A 21,295-nucleotide genomic window follows, 5' to 3' on the forward strand; every position below is an offset into this window, starting at 1 on the left:
AGAACACCCCAAACAAATCTAATGGTCCCCATAAACAGTGCGATGTGCACAATGCGTTTTAAACTAGATTGCATCGCAGCTAGACCAAACTGCATGCGATGGGCTAAAGCACTGTATGTTTTGAACTACATGCAGAGCAATTTAGTTCAAAAAGTACCTGCAGTACCGACTTTATGTGCTGTGCGATGTGATATGCAAGGGAGCGCGCATCTCCTTGCACCTGTACATCGGACCGTGTATGGACGGCATAACTCTCTCTGCACGTTACATCTGCCCCACCTGCAGTGCACATGGTTTTGCCCATGAGAGTGAATTTGCTTTTGCAAGTGAACCAGAATCAGGCCCAAGATCCCCGCAAGCAATATAACCAAGACAAGTGGTGTGGATGATGAAATTAATATAAAATATTTTATTTAGATTTGTTACTTTCTAATAAATACACAAGTAATATCACTGACAAACATAGAGAGAGCTCTAGATGCAGCTGCACTATCAGGTTCCCTATGAAGAAGTTGTAGGCAGAAGAAATGGGGAAGCAGCACTGTAATACAAGAGGAGGAGGTATTGGGTGTCCTGTCCCCCTGCACTGCACACCAATCAGTTCTCCTCATCAGAAGAAACACCTTCAATTTCATCACGATCTCCTCCAATGGCCATCCAGAAAGCTTTGGCAACCTGAAACAATGAGAGATGTGAGACAAACCCAGTAACACTGGCTGTGTGACCTGCTTCTCCTCCTCCTTATAATTATAGTGCAATACACTTGGCCAATCCGGGATAACACCTACTTGTGTATAAGCCAATCATTTACCTTTTCGGCATGCAACTTTCTTTGCTCATGTGGCAATGTGGCAGCTTTATCTAAAAAAAAAAAAAAAGAAAAAAAAAAACATGGAAAGTACTCATGGAAGGATTAAACAAAGTGGGGTATTTATAAGAACAACTGCTACAGTTACACACGTACAAAAAGTGGTGATCTCCATAGGGGTATTCAATCTTGTCAGATATTTCCGATCCTCGGAAATATCTGATGTTTTTGCGATTCAATGTTCTTTTTGTCTGATTTTTGAAAACATCCCGAAAGATGAAAAAAAGTGGATCGGTGTGAAATTGCTCACATATGGGCTAAAATTTTTAATGGGGGAAAAAAAAAAAAGCCAACAAAGCCATTTTCCCTATGTAGAAGCATCTTGTCTATGTAGTAATCTAAAACTGGCCATACACCAAAAGAGTTATTGTCCGATCTGGCTGATGGGAACAAAAATCTGGTAATTTATGACAGTTGGCCATTTGCTTCGAAATGCTGAAAAACTGACAAAAACGGTCATTCAGATATTACCGGATGTTTGTTCCAGCCAGCCAGATCAGACGATAAATCTTTAGGTGTATGGCCAGCTTAACACAAAGAATTGAATCTCTGCCAAACTGGTATTTATGTATTGTCATGTATGTCTGACCTATTAGACGTGTCCACAGTCTAATGTAGATACTGACCATGTCGACATTCATCATGTAGACCGTGAGGAAAAACATTGACATGTGAGATTGTCGACCTTTCTCTTCTCGAACACCTGGTGAGACCTGTGTCTGCAGCACTGGCCGCACTACTCAACCTCAACATTGCTGCAAGGAAATGTGAATTTGTTTATGACAAATTATACCTAATAATTCCAATTCTGGGCCCCCTTTCTGTATGGGCCCGGAACTGGAGTCTTCGTAGTTACCCCCTAATGGCTGCCCTGATTCTGATATGTGGACACTTCAGGTATATCAATACAAGAATGGTCTAAATTTTGGCTACGTCCTGCACAAAACACACATTTTACAGCCTATCCCTGAGCTTAAATTCAATAGGTCTGACCTGCAGGCCCGACAAAGGTCAATCAGGGCCCGAGAAGAGCAAGCCTCACGTTGTGTTAAAGGTTTTTTTCCTACTACATGCAAAAATGTTTATTTAATGCTGCTGAGAAGGGATTATTTCCATGACACCTCACAGCCTGAAAGGTACCGCATAGGAAATGGTTCAGTCTCTCACCTTTCATTTCCTGAAGTTTGGAGAAAAGTCGACCATAATTCTCCATGTCTCCTTCTCCTGAAGTTAGGCTGGCCAGCTCCCGGATATCCAGGTCTAGCATCGGGTCTGAAGATGACAACAGGGAGTGTGAGTCTGTAGAACTGTTTATTTTAGGCCGTCTATCATTACAACAGTTACCCTGAAGAAAACCATTTAATATATGAACATGACCTAAGAAACAAAGCTCAGCATCTTTATATGGGGACATGTCTTTATGTGCCGGACTCAGAGGTATATTAAATGTTGAAGTAGCACTAAACCGAATATATAAAACTGTTCCAATCAATGGAAATCTGGCATGTGTGAGGCCTGTGCAGGAAACACACACCTATCAGGTTAGTAGTGAAGTCAAACTTATGCTGCTTTCCCACTGCAGACCAGTTTAAAGAACTGGTAATCTTAAATGGTATTTAAAACGGTATTAGCATTCCCACTGCAGCAGATTACAGTTTTAAATACCATTTAAGTACCATTCCCATTGCAGTGAACCGTGTAAAATGTAGAGTGCCTAAACCCCCCCAGTGTAAAGAGTGCCTAATCCCCCCCCCCCAAGTGTAAAGAGTGCCTAACCCCCCCCCCCCTACATGCCCTGTGCCCCCACCTCCCCTCCCCTTGTACTTACCTGCACGGGATGCAGGGCAGTGGGGAGGCAGCGGGGGTCCAGGCAGTCCCAGTGCCTGATGACAACTAGTAGTTCTCACTTTGCGCATATGTAATGAGTGAACGCGCATACTAATGAGCCGCTCATTACATATGCGCATGTGTAATGAGCGGCTCTTTATTATGCACGTGCACTCATTACACATGCACAAAGTGAGAACTTCTAGGCCTCATCAGGCACTGGGACTGCCTGGAGGCTAAATAACGTTTAAGAGGCATTCCCACTGCCTCTTAAACGTTATTTTAACGTGTAGGACTCTGCTTTAAAAACGGGTTGAAATACCATTTAACTTTAAACGGTATTTCAACTCTGGCACTTTCCCACTGCAGCCTTAAAACGGTAAATTGCGCTGAAAATCGGCAATTTACCGTTTTTTAGCTGCAGTGGGAAAGGGGCATTGCATTCACAGACACAAATAATAGCCACAACAAACATGCAATAGCAAAGCTAGGCTCTTACATCCCTTCACAACATTGTGTAATACTTTTGTAACAAATATAAGAGTTTCATTGTTTGTAGTGGGATATTAGAGGGAAAGTCTCTGGTTCTCCAATAGTGGAAGGAGATATTATTATTTACAGTTTTTTCTATAGCGCACGCATATTCTGCAGCGCTTTACAGAGAATATTTGAACATTCGGATCAGTGCCTGCTCCAGTGGAGCTTACAATCTATATTCCCTACCACATGTACACGCACACACAGACATTCTAGGGTTAATTTTATTGGGAGCCAATTAACCTACTAGTATATTTTGGGGTTGTGGGAGGAACTGGAGAACACCCACGCAAGTACGGGAGAATATACGAACTCCGCACAGTTAGAGCCATTGTGGGAATGGAACCCATGACCTCAACGCTGGGAGGCAGTAATGCTAACCATTACACCACCCGTGCTGCCCAAATAGATAGAAGTGTTCTGCAGATTCTAGAGGCCGATGATCTTTATATCTGCATCATGTCATGGTGATTACCATCAATACGCACTTGAATCCATTTAGCAGATATTTTAATTTTGGAATAAAGGAGGAAAATGATAATAGACCCTTTCACCTCTGACTGTGTCACCAAAGAGAGTAAGAACAGATTACCCAATACATCCAAAATGATTTTTAGCAGTGGAGACTTTATAGCCCATGACAGGGCAGTTGGTGCAAGTTGTCCTGTACGTAACTTGCAGAGACTCATTACCGTCTAGCATTTAGGAAGGGGTGATAATGCGGAAACACCTCTACTGCCCATTACCCAATTTTTCAAGCAGCTAACATGTATTTTGAACCACTGGCTATGTGCCACTGTGGCAACTGAGAGATTTGACACAACTTGAATTGCATAAAAATGAATAGTCTTTTTTGCACACCGGCAGTATGGTACAGATTCTCTGTAACCTCTAAAGGCCCATACACACTCGAAGATTTTAATTTCAAAAGACTTTGGCAAAATCTGTGAAAGATATATCTGTCACCAAAGTAGTGCGTACACACTGAGCTACTTTCCCCAAAGAGCAAGAGATTTTCATGAGGCGAAAGACTTTGCTGAAAATCTTTCATATAAAAGGCTATTTACATAATGGGCGGGGTTTGAATTCCAAGGGTGGAAGCAGGGGCCATTTTATTCAGTGCATTACTGTTCTAGGGGCCTGATTCAGAACTGATCGCTGGGCTTATATTCGGAGGCCAGCAAACAGGTAAACGCTACCTGACTCTGCTCCGACTGGGCAAAATCCCACCCATGTGCACAACTACGATTTAATTTGCCACTGTGCACGTAGGGAGAAATCCGTTCACCTGCCCCAGCAATGTATACATTACCGCCACAACAAAATATACATTGGGGGGCAGTGGTGGTGGCAACATATACATTGCTGACCTGCGTCGGCAGTGTATACATTAATGCCATAAAAATATACATTGATGGCCAGTGGCAGCGGTATCATATACATTGCAGGTCTGCTCTAGCAGTGTTTACATTAATAACTATAATCACTATACATTGGTGCGCAGCAGTGCTTAAAGTGGTCCTGGTGAGGTGGGGAAATTCGCTTCCCTGACTCTCCCCCCCCCCCCCCCCCCCCATTATGTCACAGCCACACAGTCAGGAAAAGAATAATGTGGGCCACATAATACCACCCCTGATTCAAATGATGCCCCACAGTGCAAAACGACCCAACACCTAATAAAAACGGAACATTTTGTGCCAAAAAAATAAGGGCATGGCTTTATGGGACAGGGACACAGAAATGCACACAGTAATGCCAATTACACATTATGCCACACACCGTAATGCCCATTATACTATATGCCAAACACGGTAATGCCCATTTCACAATATGCCAAAAATGGTAATGCCCATTTTTTATTATGCCACATAAGTGCCGCTTACATACATGCTCATTGCCAGGTATTACATTCTCAGTGCCAGGGGTAACATGCCCAGTGCCAGAGGTGTGCACTGTGTGGGAAAGGAGACAGCAGGGCAGAGCGGTGGGAAACCCGCATGTCACAGAGCAGGTCCATCTGTCCGTGGTGTGGCTATTTCAAATGACTCGCGAGCCAATCGGTGCTCGCGGCCCGGCAGCTGCTCATTTGTTGCCGTCCCACAAGCTCTGATTGGCTCACAAGCCATTTTAAAATAGCTGCGCCACGGACGGATGGACCTGCTCTGAGACATCCGGATTTCCCACCGCTCTGCCTGGCTGTCAGCTGTTTAGCGATGCGGACGGAGGCGGAACATTCCCCCTCCAAAATGGAACTGATGGAACGCAGTTCCGCCCCGTTCCTGCTCACTTTAAACCTGGTGGGCAGTGGTGCCCATAATATGTACATTGCTGGCCTGTGTCAACAATGTATATATTACTGGCCTGTAAGTAACATTGGTGGGCAGTGATGCCAGTAAAATATACATTGCTGGCATGTGCCAGCAATGTATATATTACTGGCTAATTCATAATTATTTGTGGGCAGTAAGCAAATTAATAATCATTGGTGCCCAGTGTGCCAGCAATGTATATATTACTGGCTAATTCATAATTATTTGTGGGCAGTAAGCAAATTAATAATCATTGGTGCCCAGTGTGCCAGCAATGTATATATTACTGGCTTATAAGTAACATTACATTGGTGGCAAGTGGTGCCAGCAATATATACATTGCTGGCATATACCAGCAATGTATATATTACTGCCTTAAAAATGTAACATTGGTGCCCAGTGGTTCCAGCAATATATACATTGCTGGCATATGCCAGCAATGTATATATTACTGCCTTAAACATTAAACATTGGTGGCCAGCAGTGCCCCCTGCTCTCGGTGCTCTGTGTTAAGCATAGCAGGGGGCGGGGCCAGCAGAGTGTGTTGCCGGGTGAGGGAGAAGTGCTCCGTGGTGAGCACTGAGCAGGAGGGTGGGACAAGCAGCCCGGGACTCGGAGCAGGATACGTGGAGCCGGCGCAGCAGCACTTGGACAGGGTGAGTATTATGACAGGCGGGGTTGGGGGGGGGGGGGGGGCGGCGGCGCGGGGCGGAGGGGCGGTCCGCCGGGCTGAAAGTGGTTAATCTTTCAGCCCGGCAGCGTACACACACAGCGATGATGGATGGGCGGAGGGGCGGTCCGCCGGGCTGAAAGTGGTTAATCTTTCAGCCCGGCAGCGTACACACACAGCGATGATGGATGGTAACCCATCCATCATCGCTACATCTGCTGGTAAAACCAGCAGATGAACCACCTTGCTAGCGATGATGCGGGAGCGCGCATCATCGCTAGTCGGCAATCTGGGGGGCATACACACTGGGCGATTTTCAGCTGAAAATCGCTCAAAACTGCTGTTTTGAGCGATTTTCAGCTCAAAGTCTGCAAGTGTGTATGGGCCTTAAGTATTATCTCACCACAAACATGATGGTATTCCTATAACATACAGCAAAAAGCACCTTTTTTCTCAAATGGACAAAACCATGTGCACTGCAGGTGGGGCAGATGTAACATGTGCAGAGAGAGTTATACCGTCCGTACACGGTCCGATGTACAGGTGCAAGGAGATGCGCGCTCCCTTGAATATCACATCGCACAGCACATAAAGTACTACAGGTACTTTTTGAACCAAATTGCTCTGCATCTAGTTCAAAACATACAGTGCTTTAGCCCATCGCATGCAGTTTGATCTAGCTCGATGCAATCTAGTTTAAAATGCACTGTGCACATCGCACTGTGTATGGGGACCATTAAATTTGGGTGGGTTGTTCACAAACTGAAATCTATATTGCAGTGTAAAAATAAAGCAGCCAGTATTTACTCTGCACAGAAACAACATAACTCACCCAAATCTAACTCTCTGCACATGTTACATTTGCCCCACCTGAAGTGCAACAGGGTGTTGTCCATTAAAAAGAAAAAGGGGCTTTGCAATCAGGTCTGAATTAGGCCCTCAGACTGTTCCTAAAATCTTTACTACAAATTTAACATATTTCTTGAGTATTTTCATTCTATGTTTCAATAATTGATGTTGCAAAGGTTCAAAAGTGTGTACATGTGTTACGTTTGTCTCTGTACTGCAATACATTCAATATATGCCATAATGCTAGATCACTGGACACTGTATATTGCAAGAAAAGAGATCACGTGGTTCAGAATATTTTGATATGAAAATTAAGTTTTATAAACTAAAAAAGTAAAACAAAACCACTACCGTCTATTATTGCTTAGAGGTTTGTGCCGCTAACACTGAAAGCGTGCTTACTGCACAATGAATAACTGAATAGTATCCCTGCATATAGACTCACCTACAATAGTATCAACCTGGGAACCACAGTGGCTACCAGATCCCCCCACTCGTCCCTGTTCTACGTCATGTCCTGCAGATTCCCCACTGGACACGGAGACCTGAGAGGGAAATTTATGGTTTAGTTGAAGACTTCACCAAGGACAGAAAGGTAGAAAGAATATCATGTGTGACAGGGAATAAACGTAGTCATTCATTGACACACCCACTGTGTTTCTGCACTTAGGGCAAGATATTAATAACCAAGTAAAATGGAAAATCTACTACTTGTAGTCTCTGCTGATCTGCACATAGAAATCTGGTATTATGATGGGGATATGATAAAAAGGGGATCAACCTATCAGCACATACATGTGGGTGTTCTACAAATAGCAGAACAATACTAGCGGTTCAGCCTCACACATCCATCTTCCTTCACGATTGCTAGCCCCCTAAGCAAAGGTTATTTGTACAGAGGTCCTTATAAGTACAAAGTAGGCGCACAGCCTATGGCACCGTAAACCTTTACCACAATGTACCAGTTTCCGCCTTGCCTATTTCCACCCACATTCCAGTCTGAGGTCAATAATATAAAACTAATTGTATATTTAAAAAAAAAAGGCTAAATATTGTTTTAACAACAATGACTTACGATCTGACTGCAGTACCCACTATAAAGAATACCAGCTCCGTCATACGTCAGACCGGAAGTTAGAACATGGTCTCTAAGAGACCGATGAGCTTGCGTTCCGGACACTACAGGAATCCGGATACTATCAAGACCGGATATGACGGGGCCGCATGATGACCCGCAAATGCGTTTCAAAGAACGGAAGTGACGCCCGCTCCCGGAAACGGAAGCACGGGGACGGACGTCTTCATTACAAAAAATGGACTGGATCGATGCGATTTGAATATATAACGTAAAGGCTCATCAAATATATGTTATTTGTAAGCGGTTGTTTGCCTGAAATATATGGATGTGTATACATAATGTTATTTATGAATTGTCATTAGGTTTTATATGGATATGGTTTTGTTTGTATAGGTTTTTACAGAGTAGGATTTAGCCGGGTTTTATATGTGACCTGGAGGTTTTAGGGTATATAAACCCCCCCAGGATCATTTTAAAAATTGTACCACACCCTGAGGAAGGACTTTAAAAGTTCGAAACGCGTTGGTGTTTGGAATATTTTTTATCCAGGACTCTAACTACCCCTCCTTGACAACACTCTTTGGACTTTCTGCCCCTGATTTCCCTTATTCCGGGTGAGGGATCCAGGACGCAGCTTTAGCGGTTTGTTGGAGTACCTGTTTTATCAATAAATGGTGACGTTTTTTATTGTGAATGAAATACAAGTGTCCCGGTGTCTACTTCGATTAAAGAAACCTTTGGATGCATATAGGGTGTATGCCCTAGGTGAGTTTATTTTCATATGAGTGCCTTGTTGATGCCCTGTAAAAGAAACCTTGAGGTGTACTTCTCCTAGCTAGTCTAGGTGAGTTGCTGTGGTGTTTTACCATTTAATAAATCCAGTGATTTTATACGTGATGGTAACCAAGAGACTCTCTCTTCTTTTTCCTGTGGCCTGAATACTCCGGAATTTAATGGTCGAATATTAAAGACAATAAGGAAAATCCTGTGAATAGCGCTGTGGGGATCCACTCCTCGTTTTGTATAACACAAGTATATCTTCTTCTAGGGGAAGGCAACCAAGGTCTATATTAGTAGTGGAATTACAGTGGCTGGAAATTGTAGTTCCACATGAGCTGGAGAATCAGTGACGAGAGAATTAGGTTTCTCTTTTGTCCCATACACATCTGGTCTCCATAATCCCTGACAGATACAGGACACCCACTCACGTTATCCTGTGGATCTCCGCTGCTTTGTGGGCTGTGGCTCAGGGCTTTCAATGAGCTGAAGATCCCAAAGGATGGTTCTGGAACAACATGGACACGCAGTTAACACTAACAGAGTTGAATGCACATCTGGTATGCAAACACATGGAGAATCTGGGGTTCCGGAAAACATCATTTAAAAGATATTAGAATGCCACGAAACTATGCTAAATAGGTACTGAATATTTATTGGCCTTATAACAAAATGTATTCTTGACAGTACCACATGCTCCATGGAAAGATCTGTTACATGGCAGCGTTGGTTTCATCACTGGTGCTACTGGGTAAAGTCTCGGATGATAGTTAATAAGCATTTTGCAGAAGGTTGTTCCTGGCGTACTTATGAAGCAGTTCAGTGGCAGAACTTGTGGGTGGTGGACCCCGATGCAAAAATACAATTTGGGCCAAGTTCACAATATGCAACATGGCAGTGGGTGACAGGGGCAGCAGTGGGTCCCTTAGTACTCAGGGGCCCCAGTGAACAGAATCTGCTCCACCAATGGTAGTCCCGCCTCTGGAGCAGTTATTTTGTAGGCACTTACCACTCTTCATTTCTACATTTGACCATACGTTGGCATTTAGAGCTTGAATTATACGGGTGACACCAGTGGATTCTGGGAAATCATCTGCAACAAAGAAAGAGCATTTTAGGAGACATTTCTGTGGTTGGCAGCATATTGCATATTCCAATCCTCAACTTACCGTCTTCATCTGGAAGCTCCTCAGGGTTTAACTCCACCAACTCAAAACCATGTTGGATACACCACTCCTGTGCAGTTTGTCGGCTCACACCTACAAAGAGGGCATTACTTTAATGCAGGGTTCCTCAATCTATTTTGCTCTGGGACCCCATCAGACAATAAAAATAATGACAGGACCCCAGCAAGTTACTGCAGAAGGCCCTCACATCACATGTGTAGTCAGCAGACCGCACATACATGGCAGCATTGTGGAGGCATAAAATGATGGGAGGAGTCTAAAATTACAGACAATGCAACAGAGTTTTCAGACTCCTTGAATCACTGACTGAGATTAGAAAAGTCATCAGCCTGATGGTCAGCAACATGGAGTCACGACCCCATGCTGAGAAGGTCAGGATCCACTTTGGGGTCAGGACCCACAGTTTGAGAACCGCTGTTTTAATGAATCAGAGACCTGGGCACTTACACCATTGCAGTGTCCCTCCTAACCCTGTTTTGCAGCTATATAAAATGTTCGATAAAACCTTAGCAGAAATATTTTGAGCATTTTAAAAAAGCATAAATATTCCACCAGAATGGCGGTGATTAAATTATTGCACAGGTTCTCAAACTCGGCCCACAGAAACCCACACAGGTCATGTTTTCAAGGTCATCTGTACATTTTTTAAATGACAGTTGGTGATGCACAGTGCTCCTGCCAGGTGACAATGAATACCTGACCTGTGTGGAGTCCTGAGGACAGAGTTTGAGAACCACAGTGGATTATGGAGATCATGTAGGATTACCTTGCCTCTCAAATCCGAAACCCTTCCAACAATAAACACCTTAAATTAAGAATGTAAAACATACAGAGACTAGAACAAGTCAGGGTCTTTTTAGCCACTCCAAAGGTGAAACCACAGGACAAAAGCCACCTCTGTCCTATCCTAAATATTGGCTAGTGACCCTCTAGTGGCTATTAATGAAATATCAGGAAAGGCTAAAGATAGTAATGCACTTTCCCAATAATATATATGAACGGGGATGTGGTCAAGATCCTGGCAGTCAGGGTCCGGACGTCAACATCCCGATGGATCCAGAAGATAAGTACAATGGTTAGGGTGTGGCATTATGGAGAGGCTAGAGATAGGTTGTGGGAAGGTACAGTTAGGTTTAAAGTAGTTATTGTGATCAATCAGGAATCTGACCAATGGGATGCTACTGTCAGCATCCCGCCCCACATGAACTTGTAGGAATTAAGAATTCTAATGTGTAAAAGAAAGTATTACATAAAACCAAACAACTAAGAACAGGTTACAGTCTCATTCCTGTGACAAGATAGGATGGGCTTCTCACCATTATCAGATGCCCGCTCACACACCAGGATCATGACGTCCAGCAGCCAGTCTTCCAGCAGCGCAAGCCAGGGAGACACTTTCTCTAGGCCAGACTTCTGCCATGTTACATAAAAACGCAATTGTTAGTGAAGGCAATATTCAAGGATGCTGACACAGAATGCAAAGTGTTAGTTTTAAGTCAATTAATTGCAGTTTAGGTAAATATTGCACCCCAAAAAAACACAACAGTCGCTGTGAGCGACACTGGCATTTTTAGACATTGGCACTCAAAGGGGTAATAGACCCAAAGATTCAATTCTGCCAACCGAAATATCTGCTTGGTTTGTTTAGTTGGATAAACATTTTCATGCAGAGTTTATCCAAAAGTACCATAACAAGAAGACTGTAAATCGGTAGAAGAGGGACGTAACACTAGTAGCTTTTGCTGCAATTTGCTGATGAAAATGTAATTCATGTAAAGCTTCTCCCCCCCCCCCACCCTCCCCCCCATCTAGCTACTTTTCAGCTGCCCTGTAAAGTGACTTCAATAGGATATTACCAGATATTCTATTTATTACATATATTCCTTTTATTCTTTCCAATAGGTTTTGCCTTTTTGAGTGGATTGTCTCTGTTCTGCGTACATAAGAGAAAAGGGAATTCCAGCTACTATTAGATCAGTTCTGTATAACTAGTGACTGGTGGTCTGGCTTATGTGTGGCTACTAAAGGGTTACATGTCCATAAACAAAACACTTTATTAACAACCTCTCCAACTTGTGTACACTATAACTATGGCAGCCTATATACCTCCACCGAGGGCCGATTACAAAGTGCTGCTTCTGCTTACAGCCTGCATGGACAATGCTGCCGATAGGAAAAATGTGGGCAAACAGCTGCATAGACAACTACTCGGTACAGACTGTATGGTCCATTTTAGCAAGGGTCTCCTGCAATACTTTAATCAGTGAGTCCCCACTGCAACAAGTCTTGCAATAAGAACCTGCCAGTAACCGGATGTAACCATTAGCACTACACATGTATAACTGCTTCAGCACCAATATAGAAAAAAAGGGTTACAGAAGTAGGACACCAATTTGAAAAAGGTGCCTCAAGTCACTGAAAGCAGCGTTAAGCCGAATAAGATGGGCTTGCGTCATTGTTGTTTACTCTCAGCATTTTCAAGACTTGCTGCTAGACCTTTATGCCTGTCAATGTAAACGGACGAAGATCTAAATGGAAACGAAAAATGTTGCATTTTTCATTTGCCTGGATTTTGGCACAGAGCCAGAGGGTCACTCCATAATGTGCAAAAGCGCAGCGCACAGATGACGGTTTGTGGGTACAGTCCTTATCCAACAGGGTGATAATGACCTTAATACAGGAGGTGTTTCAAAAGGACCAAGAAGGGACATCTACATGCACTAGCATACTAAAATTAAGGGGTGCAACAAGCTAATTGTGCAGATCGTAAATGATTACAAAAAAAAAAAAGCATAACTCGACTGTGGAAAACAATTTTCATACACATATTATGTTACCATCTCATGAAGACAGCACTGAAATAGGTTCCAATTTGCATTACTGCGAGCACACTTGTGTTGTATCTGCCATCAGTGCCACTTACCACTGTGCTGTCAAAGTAGACGATGAAGGCCTGGACAGACTCGGACATCGGAGCAGTAACATGGCTGGTGCTGGGTACAACACAAACATTCACATTGGCTGAGTAATACTTGTTGTCTATCCTCCATGGGTACTGTCTCACTCCCTCTGTTTCCTGTACAGGTGCTGGAAGCTGCTCTGTCCCAATGATCTCTGCAAGGAACAGAGGGAACATGTGTCTACTTACATGGGATGATAATAATAATAATAATAATAATAATAGGTTCAAGCTCAGAATATGAGGACCACTGAGCTTAACTGAACTGCATCAGAACATCGTTAAACTTGTTCACAACATTAAGATGTGGGTTTGCTTCGCTCACCACACTTCAGGCAGATCACTATTCCCAGTAGACGTCCATGTGGATAGTGTTCTGAGGCAGTTTTGCTATGCTAGCCCAGGAGTTCCTATGTTCTGAACTTGAGCCATAATAATCTGTTTACATAAACAAACTGAATTAGCATGATCAGGGCACACTGCTCTAACTATTGCTAAGATGAAAATAGGTACTTGTGTATTATCACGACGCCCCTGATTTCCATCGCAGGGCATTGTACGATGAAAAATCGTGTATGCGATATGATCGCATGCGATGCGATTTCACCCGATTTTTAATTGTACAGGCACCCAGATGCCTTCTTACCATGTTAAATGCCCCCCCAGACCCACCCTGATGGGTAATTAGTATGTTAAATGGCCGCACATTGTTAACTGCCCCCCACTATGAACGCCAACCCGAAGCGTGGCGAGCGCAGCGAGCCAGCGACGGTACGCGTCCTCCGACCTTTTCATCCCCCCACTATCCACGTCAGCGTGGAGTTGATTTTATTAAGTGTGGCGAGCGCAGCGTGCCACCGAGCCCGAAGTGTGACGAGCGCAGCGAGCCCCGTGTATACCTGTGAAGTTATGCGCGTGTGCTTGCCACGCTTCGGGCTTGCCACACTTTATAAAATCAACTCCACGCCGACGTGGATAGTGGGGGTATGAAAAGGTCGGAGGACGCGTACCACCACCCCTCGCAGGCTCGCCACGCTTTGGGTTGGCGTTCATAGTGGGGGCCGTTAACAATGTGGGGGCATTTAACATACTAATTACCCATTAGGGTGGGTATACAATAAAAAATCGGGTCTGGGGGGGCCATTTAACATGGGAATCAATGTGAAATCGCGTTGCGTCGCATGCCATTATAATGGCATGCGATGCAACGCAACTTTAAAATTGTATACTCAGCCCGGGAGAAGGCTGAAATCGCATACCTTAATTAGTTAATAATACACAAGTACCTGAAAATACATTGCAATCATTTAATTAATGCTATTGGTGATCACCAATATGTATATATGTATACAGACAGAGAATGTGGCACTAAAACCAATACGAAGGGCCTCCTGGGGTATTAGGCAGCCTCCTGACACTGTGCCGGATCCCGGGTTGTACACAGAAAAACTGCACATATCTGTATTTCTCTGATACAGAAGAGTGAAATCATCATTAGACAGACCAGGTGGTTCGCTGCGAAGGCAAGCTGGTTGGCCCTGCCCTGTGCTGGGTGGCCAAAATGACAACTCCTCCTGAATCAGGCCTTATGTGTTCACAAATATTGCTTTACTGCACTGTTATGAGTTGGTTCAGATACCCGTCACACAGCCTGTATTGCTGCTGCTCGAAACACTATGGAAAAGGGAGAGCTAAACTGGTGTCAAACGCTAAGATTGCTCATGAGATACCGGTATTCTAAACGCTACCATTTTAGACAGCGCTCTACAAATGATGGAGTCATCCTTATTTCTAGGAGATGCGGTACCTACACACTAGGGGTTAGACACACACAAGCACTGTGTACACCAGGATGAAGTAGAGTACTTTCTATTAGGACATCCATACTAAAGAGCCATGCACTCCTCTCAGACAGTCGTAAAACACAGAGCGCCCTTCTCAGACAGGCTGCTCCTCCAAAACAAATGTTATCCCAGGAATGTGCTTTGAACATGTGCCTTCCAAGCCTGGCTCCAGAGTGGAACCCAATGAGAACAAGAAATAAGCAGACAAAATAGTGTTTGTGTCCGTTCCTTCTCTACAACATGCTGGCTGCCATCCCTTTTGTTGACTAATGCCCCCCATACACGGTCCATTTTGTACTTTAAAGGATCAGATCACATCCCTAGTGCATGCAGTGTGCATGCACTGCGATTCGTTCCGATGTGTACCTAGTACAAAAAGTATGTGCAGCACATACTTTTTGTACCGTACTATGTGATGCGTGGGAGCGCGCATCGCGTAGTACAGAACGGAGCCCTACACAACGGACCGTGTATGGGCTCCTTAAGAATTACTGTCCCCTCTTTCACATACCAAATGTCTATCCTTAGCTAGAAGAGGAGAAGCTTGATGCTTATTTCATGTGTCAACCTCAGTCCTGTCAACCTTTAGTGGTCGACCTTCATAGTGTCAACTCTATGACCCATACCCTTTCCTTTTTCCTGCCTGGGATGTCACCTTCTGCTGTGATCTCTATCACATTGTGGCCTATATCTCAATACAGACCTGACTGTACTAGAAGCACCAAAGCAGACAGCGCCCTCCCATGTAGGAAAGAGGAACTGCAGGATGCTAGAATGAACTGCAATATCCTTGCCTCAAGCGACCTATAGAACGACTCCTCTTCCTACCTCAACTTCCCACATGGGTTTTCTAGTTGGTTGGTCTTCAGCTTGTTAAATCTATATTAAGAGTCACTTTATAGAAACAGGGCCGCAAACGGCAACCACAAGTATCCTGGAAAATGTACCTGGAAAATTACAGAACTCAAGAACTCTATAACTTTATATACAAAGAAAGATTCTAACTTGCAATAGAACCCGGAATTTGCAGGAAACATGACAGCACATATCAATTCACAATCCGCACAATAGTGTTACTCAGACACACAGATTTCCTTAAATATATATATGAATAATTTAAGTGTAACCCTGAAAATATGCTTTTTTGGGGTGATGAGGAGAATTAATTCTCCAGAACTGGGTAGGCCACTACACTACCAGTGGTATCTGTTTGAACAGTCAACCGTCACCTTGTCGTCACCCATAGGGTTGACGCCACAATGTCGACATGCACCAGGTCAACATCCTAGCAGTTCCGGAATGGGAGGTTATGGTTAGGCTCTAGGTTTAGGATTAGGGATAGGGGGGAGAAATACTGCCTGGAACAAGTAGTATCACAGGCTTGTGCTGGAAGTTACAGTCACAGCACCACTGGGACCAGAGAGAAGGCGCTGGAGCTACCACTGCCAGCGGGAAAGGGTAAGAATATACTGTTTGTCGACGTATTATCCAGGAATGACAAATGTCAACATGCTGAGCATGCCAACACATTGCATGTAGACAGTTCAACCCTGTGGATTTTCTCATGTCGACAAGTTATAGCACATCACTTCAGCCACATTTCCTCAGAATTATGAGCATGGTGCATGATCTTATTACAGTAGTTTCTGTGCTGCCGTTATACTGAGCATGCCACCTACACACAGCAGCCGTAGCATTGGGTGTGCTGGACCCATATACAAGAAAATATAGGCTTTCCATTCACTAGCAATGACAGACTCATTCCCACAAATAAATTGCTTCTGCTGCGTGTCAGTGACTGGCAAACTAAATTCCTTTTTTATATTTACTTTAATACAGAAACTCCAAATATAAACAGGGATCTGTCAAACCCCAAATACACAGAACTGGAGAAAGTGTTGCCACTGAACAAGTGAATAATCATAATAATAATAATAATATAAGTAAGCCTAAACAGAAACATGTGTCATTCATAAGACAATAGAAAATAACTGTTTTGTTTTATGAGCCTTGTTGGGTAAATGTGACACACAGGTCAGTTACTCAATTCCAGCGGGGGTGTTTGTGTGTTCTCCCTGTGTCGTGTGTGTGTGTGTTTCCTGGGAGTACATCGGTGTCCTCACACAATACAAAACATCCTGTTAGGTTAACGGTCTTTAGACATAAAAATATATAACCCTAATGTGCATATGTATCCAAGATATTGGTGGGTATAGAGTAAGATTGAATGGGGCAGGGACTGTGTGAACGGCTAAATACTCTCTGCGTAGTGCTGTAGAATGTGGTCACTATATAAATAAGTGCTTAAAAAGCAAATATCTAAATACAAACACTATACAAGGATCAATCCATTTAGAGCCATAACCCCCTCAGCATCAGCAATGACGTGCCCAGCAATGCAAGCTTTGACAGCCACCTGGTGGAATAAACTTACAACCGTAGAGAAAACAAAGTCATGTATTTAATAGCACTCAAACATTACATAAAAGATCTAAAAGCACAGATGCAATGTCTAGACTTGCAACTCAGTCAGAATACACTTCCTACAATATATGCAGATAGAACAGATAGAAACCAATAACAGAAAATTGAGATGTCCTTGATGATTATGCAAATGCTCTTGCAAACACACTGTGAAATAATTAATATGGATTAGTAAGGTGTGTGTATGTATAGGCAGAGCCACTAATGCACATACGGAATCGGTACATCTGTCAGACCACACTTAGGTCTACAGTCATTAGGTCGACCCCATTGGGTCGACTGGCAGGAAGGTCGACCTGACTTAAGGTCAACATGGGCCAAGGTCGACATGACTTTAGGTCGAATTTGCATAAAGGTCGACATGAGGAAGGTCGACTAGTCATATGGTCGAAATGGGTTTTTCACTGTTTTTTGTCCCGAATGTCGACACGGACACAGTTGGCAATGAGAATCGGACCCTTACATCGCTCGCTTCGCTCGCAATGCTTCGGGCAAGGTGGCTCGCTTCGCTCGCCACAGCTTTAATAACCTCCTCCACGCCCTAGTGGATGGTAGGGCATAAAATACCGCCTGTCGGCACAGGTCGGCTCAAAAAACAGTGAAAAACCCATGTTGACCTTATGACCAGTCTACCTTCCTCATGTCGACCTTTATGCAAATTCGACCTTAAGTCAAGTCGACCTTAAGTCAGGTCGACCTTCCTGCCAGTCGACCTAGTGGGGTCGACCTAATGACTGTAGACCTAAGTTTATTCTAATAGATGACCGCTTCCCGCACATACAATGACCATATAGAACTATGAGAGTTCAAAAGGTATGTATCAGATGTATGACGCATACCACAGATGTAGCATAGAAAGAGACATTTTACGGCAGATAAGAACCATTTGGCCCATCTAGTCTGCCCCTTCCATCTTGTCTGCCCCTTATAGCATGCTGAAGCTTAGTGGTCTTACGTCATTTCCAAATAACTAACAAATGGGTAAATATTGTGGCAAACTATCATTTGTATCAAACATGTAATTATATTTATCACAATTAAATACCATTGTTATATCTGACACACAACCACCATAAATTATCACTTGATTTTTTTTCTAATAAGTATATATTTTGGTACTTGTTTCCTAGCACGGCGCCCGTCAGTTCCCATCGCATATCATTAGTTAAGGTATGCGATGGGACCCGATATTAGGGTTTTAAGAGCTTCCTATACAATTTTAACATCGCTTCGCATGCCATTACAATGGCATGCGATGCAACGCGATGACACCCGATTTTACATTGTACAGGCACCCTGATGGGTGATTACTATGTTAAAAGCACCCCCAGACCCCCCCCCCCCCACTATCAACACCAACCCGAAGCGTGGCGAGTGCAGCGGTACGCGTCCTCCGACCTGCAGCAAGTGTACTGGCGGTTGACAGACCTTCCCGAGGTGCGAACAGAAACCCGAATAAACTATTGTCACACTAGTTGCGCGCCTACCATGGGTGCTAACATCATTATGCCCAAAACTTAATTCTGAAAAACACTGTTCACCCCAACTAAACATCGGGGATCGGCCATGGCAAACTGCATTTCCCAACTTAAGTGCCGGGTGCGATGCGGTCAACTGAATAGCTCCAGGAACTCATTGCCAGCGCTAGTCAACATGGCATTCAATTTAATTCACCTATAGGGTAGATCAGTGGTTATTAAACTTAAGCCAAATAAAAAAAGATTAAATATATTGTACTTCTATGTCATCCATACAACAAGTTATGTGATGGTGAATGAAGTAAAACAATTCGCTATCTATCCTCACATATTCTATGTTTGGCAGCCTGCAGCTCACATCATTTAATTTTGCACTAGGCCACCATCCCTTAGAGCCCCTGCAAGTGCTCTATGGCACCCAGTGAGGGAGCCACCGGGGTAGATGTTAAATTCAGTGATGATTCTATGTAAAATGCTGGGTAATAGTGTTTGCTTTTAACTAACTGTCCCTTGTGTATATTATTTTATCATTTATTTATTATTTATTAACAGTTTCTTATACAGCACACACATATTCCGCAGCGCTTTTACAGAGAATATTTGAACTTTCACATCAGTCCCTGCCCCAGTGGAGCTTACAATCTATATTCCCTACCACATGTACATGCACACACAGACATTCTAGGGTTACTTTTTGTTTGGAGCCAATTAGCCTACCAGTATATTTTTGGATTGTGGGAGGAAACCCACGCAAGTACGGGGAGAATATACAAACTCCGCACAGATAGAGTCATGGTGGGAATTGAACCCATGACCTCAGTGTTGTGAGGCAGTGCTAACCATTACACCATCCGTACTACTACTAATATCCTTTTTATACACTTGCACTTCCTATGAATTAGAATATGCTTGTAAATTAGCAATAAGTTATCTTTGGCTCTGTACTGTACTTTCTTTGACACTACAAGTCCTAGCATGCTCTGACACTCCAATCCCCCTCTTACTCCCAGGCTTGGTACATTTATACAGGAATTATTAGCTAAGCTTACCTAGCACATAGTTAATGTATTATATCGGGGTGCCAATCATGCATGTCACTCTATGCCCCCCGCCCACATGTTCGAGCACGCAGAGAACCGGCACTTACGTTTAACCAGCTCTTCTTCTATGAATCCATCCGCGCAGCTAGTAAGCAGCGCACAGGGTACAGAGGCCATGACTAGACCGCTGCCTCTTCCGCCCTCTTTCCCTGACCGACTTCCGCATGGCAACCACCCAACCCAACTTCCTCATGGCAACTGCTACGCTTCCGCTCGGCTCCCTGCTCTGTGGTGATGCATGGTACATTCCACACCCCTCTGATCTTAGTGGCGCAGTCCGGTTCGCGTCCCGTTGCCATGGCGGCGGCGGTGACTAGACTGGTCCCACTAGCCACTCGCTAGAGTCTGGCGTATGAGATGGACGGAGTCACTGGCGGTCCTGACCCTGTGGGACACCTCTTAGTGCAGGTACTGCGCTGTTCCGGGTGTGTGCATGTCATTTATAATGTCACCATTTACTTACTTACCATTAGTGTGTGCCTATTATACACAAACACCGGCATACATTTAATATAAAAAGAAAATCTATGTAGATAGCCAGGTCGTTACATTGTTAGATCTCACTTGCCTACCTGACCCTCTCCATGAGGAAGAAAATGTTCTGTTCCTGGGCTTCCCTGGTAATGTATGATTGCCATCACCTGTGGGGACCTAGGTAATTATAAGAAAGGTGTTTCACCACAGGTGATGACAATCATACATTACCAGGGAAGTCCAGGAACAGAGCATTTTCTTGGGGAGGGTCAGGTAGGCAAGTGTGTGAAAAGGTGCGTACACACAGGGGCGATTTTGTGCAAAATCGCAGGAAATATGGTCGCTGAGCAACCATATTGCCCGCAATGGGAGTGTGCACCGGCGATATATCGCCGGGTGCGCGCTCCCGTTTTTGCCCCTGTGGTGATCGCTGGTCGCAGGAACATGCTCCTGCGACCAGCTGATTACCACTGCCGGGCTCCCCCCGGCAGTTTCTTTTTCATCAGCGACCATCTCTGGTCGCTGATGTAAAGTAGAAACTGAGCAATATATTGCTCAGCCATATATTGCTCAGCAATATATCTCCCCCGTGTGTACACAGCATTAGATTCTCCTCTGGGTGCTGAGTACTGCAGCCAATAATCATTAACAACATTTTTATTTGTTTTATCTCTTTATCTACTGTATATATCTATTTATTTGTGCATATGTATCTGCTTTAGGGAGAGATAAAGTAGAGGTTGATTAATACTTTATCCCTTCCAGCTTTTCCTCTATACAAGGCTAAACCTGGGTACACACATAAAGTGCGTACACACGGGGGGAGATATATTGCTCAGTGTCTCCTTTTCATC

The 21,295-nt window shown here is 43.9% G+C and overlaps 2 protein-coding genes across 4 annotated transcripts in view; one reads left to right on the forward strand and one right to left on the reverse strand.

Annotated features, from left to right (window-relative positions):
* Window positions 1-382: 382 nt before the first annotated feature.
* On the reverse strand, window positions 383-20,171 carry AAGAB (alpha and gamma adaptin binding protein). The gene is made up of 10 exons (XM_083184371.1): window positions 20,015-20,171; window positions 13,026-13,216; window positions 11,419-11,515; window positions 10,085-10,174; window positions 9,925-10,008; window positions 9,347-9,423; window positions 7,506-7,605; window positions 2,036-2,140; window positions 812-861; window positions 383-675 (listed from the first exon to the last, which is right to left on the reverse strand). Exons 1-10 carry the CDS (start codon window positions 20,082-20,084, stop codon window positions 598-600), a joined length of 942 nt encoding a protein of 313 aa, XP_083040497.1. The 5' UTR covers window positions 20,085-20,171; the 3' UTR covers window positions 383-597.
* IQCH (IQ motif containing H) overlaps window positions 20,088-21,295 on the forward strand; it is an 83,875-nt gene continuing 82,667 nt past the window's right edge. Inside the window, exon 1 of one of the 3 annotated variants that reach the window (XM_083184370.1) lies at window positions 20,088-20,392. Coding sequence is in view for 2 of the 3 variants with exons in the window: in XM_083184368.1 (XP_083040494.1) it covers window positions 20,325-20,375 (51 nt within the window). In the remaining variant the exon portion in view is untranslated. The remainder of the gene's footprint in view (window positions 20,393-21,295) is intronic. The other 2 variants (XM_083184368.1, XM_083184369.1) reach the window with 2 other exon arrangements.

Source organism: Crinia signifera, chromosome 4 (assembly GCF_055691185.1).
Source record: "Crinia signifera chromosome 4, ASM5569118v1, whole genome shotgun sequence".
Classification (NCBI taxonomy): Eukaryota; Metazoa; Chordata; class Amphibia; order Anura; family Myobatrachidae; genus Crinia; species Crinia signifera.

Coding starts and splice junctions, on each gene's coding strand:
- AAGAB (XM_083184371.1), bottom strand. CDS start 20,084: ATGGCCTCTGTACCCTGTGCGCTGCTTACTAGCTGCGCGGATGGATTC. Junction 9,424..9,924: donor AAATGTAGAAATGAAGAGTG/GTAAGTGCCTAC, acceptor ATGTTGTTCCAG/AACCATCCTTTGGGATCTTC. Junction 7,606..9,346: donor GCGGAGATCCACAGGATAAC/GTGAGTGGGTGT, acceptor TTTCCCTCTCAG/GTCTCCGTGTCCAGTGGGGA.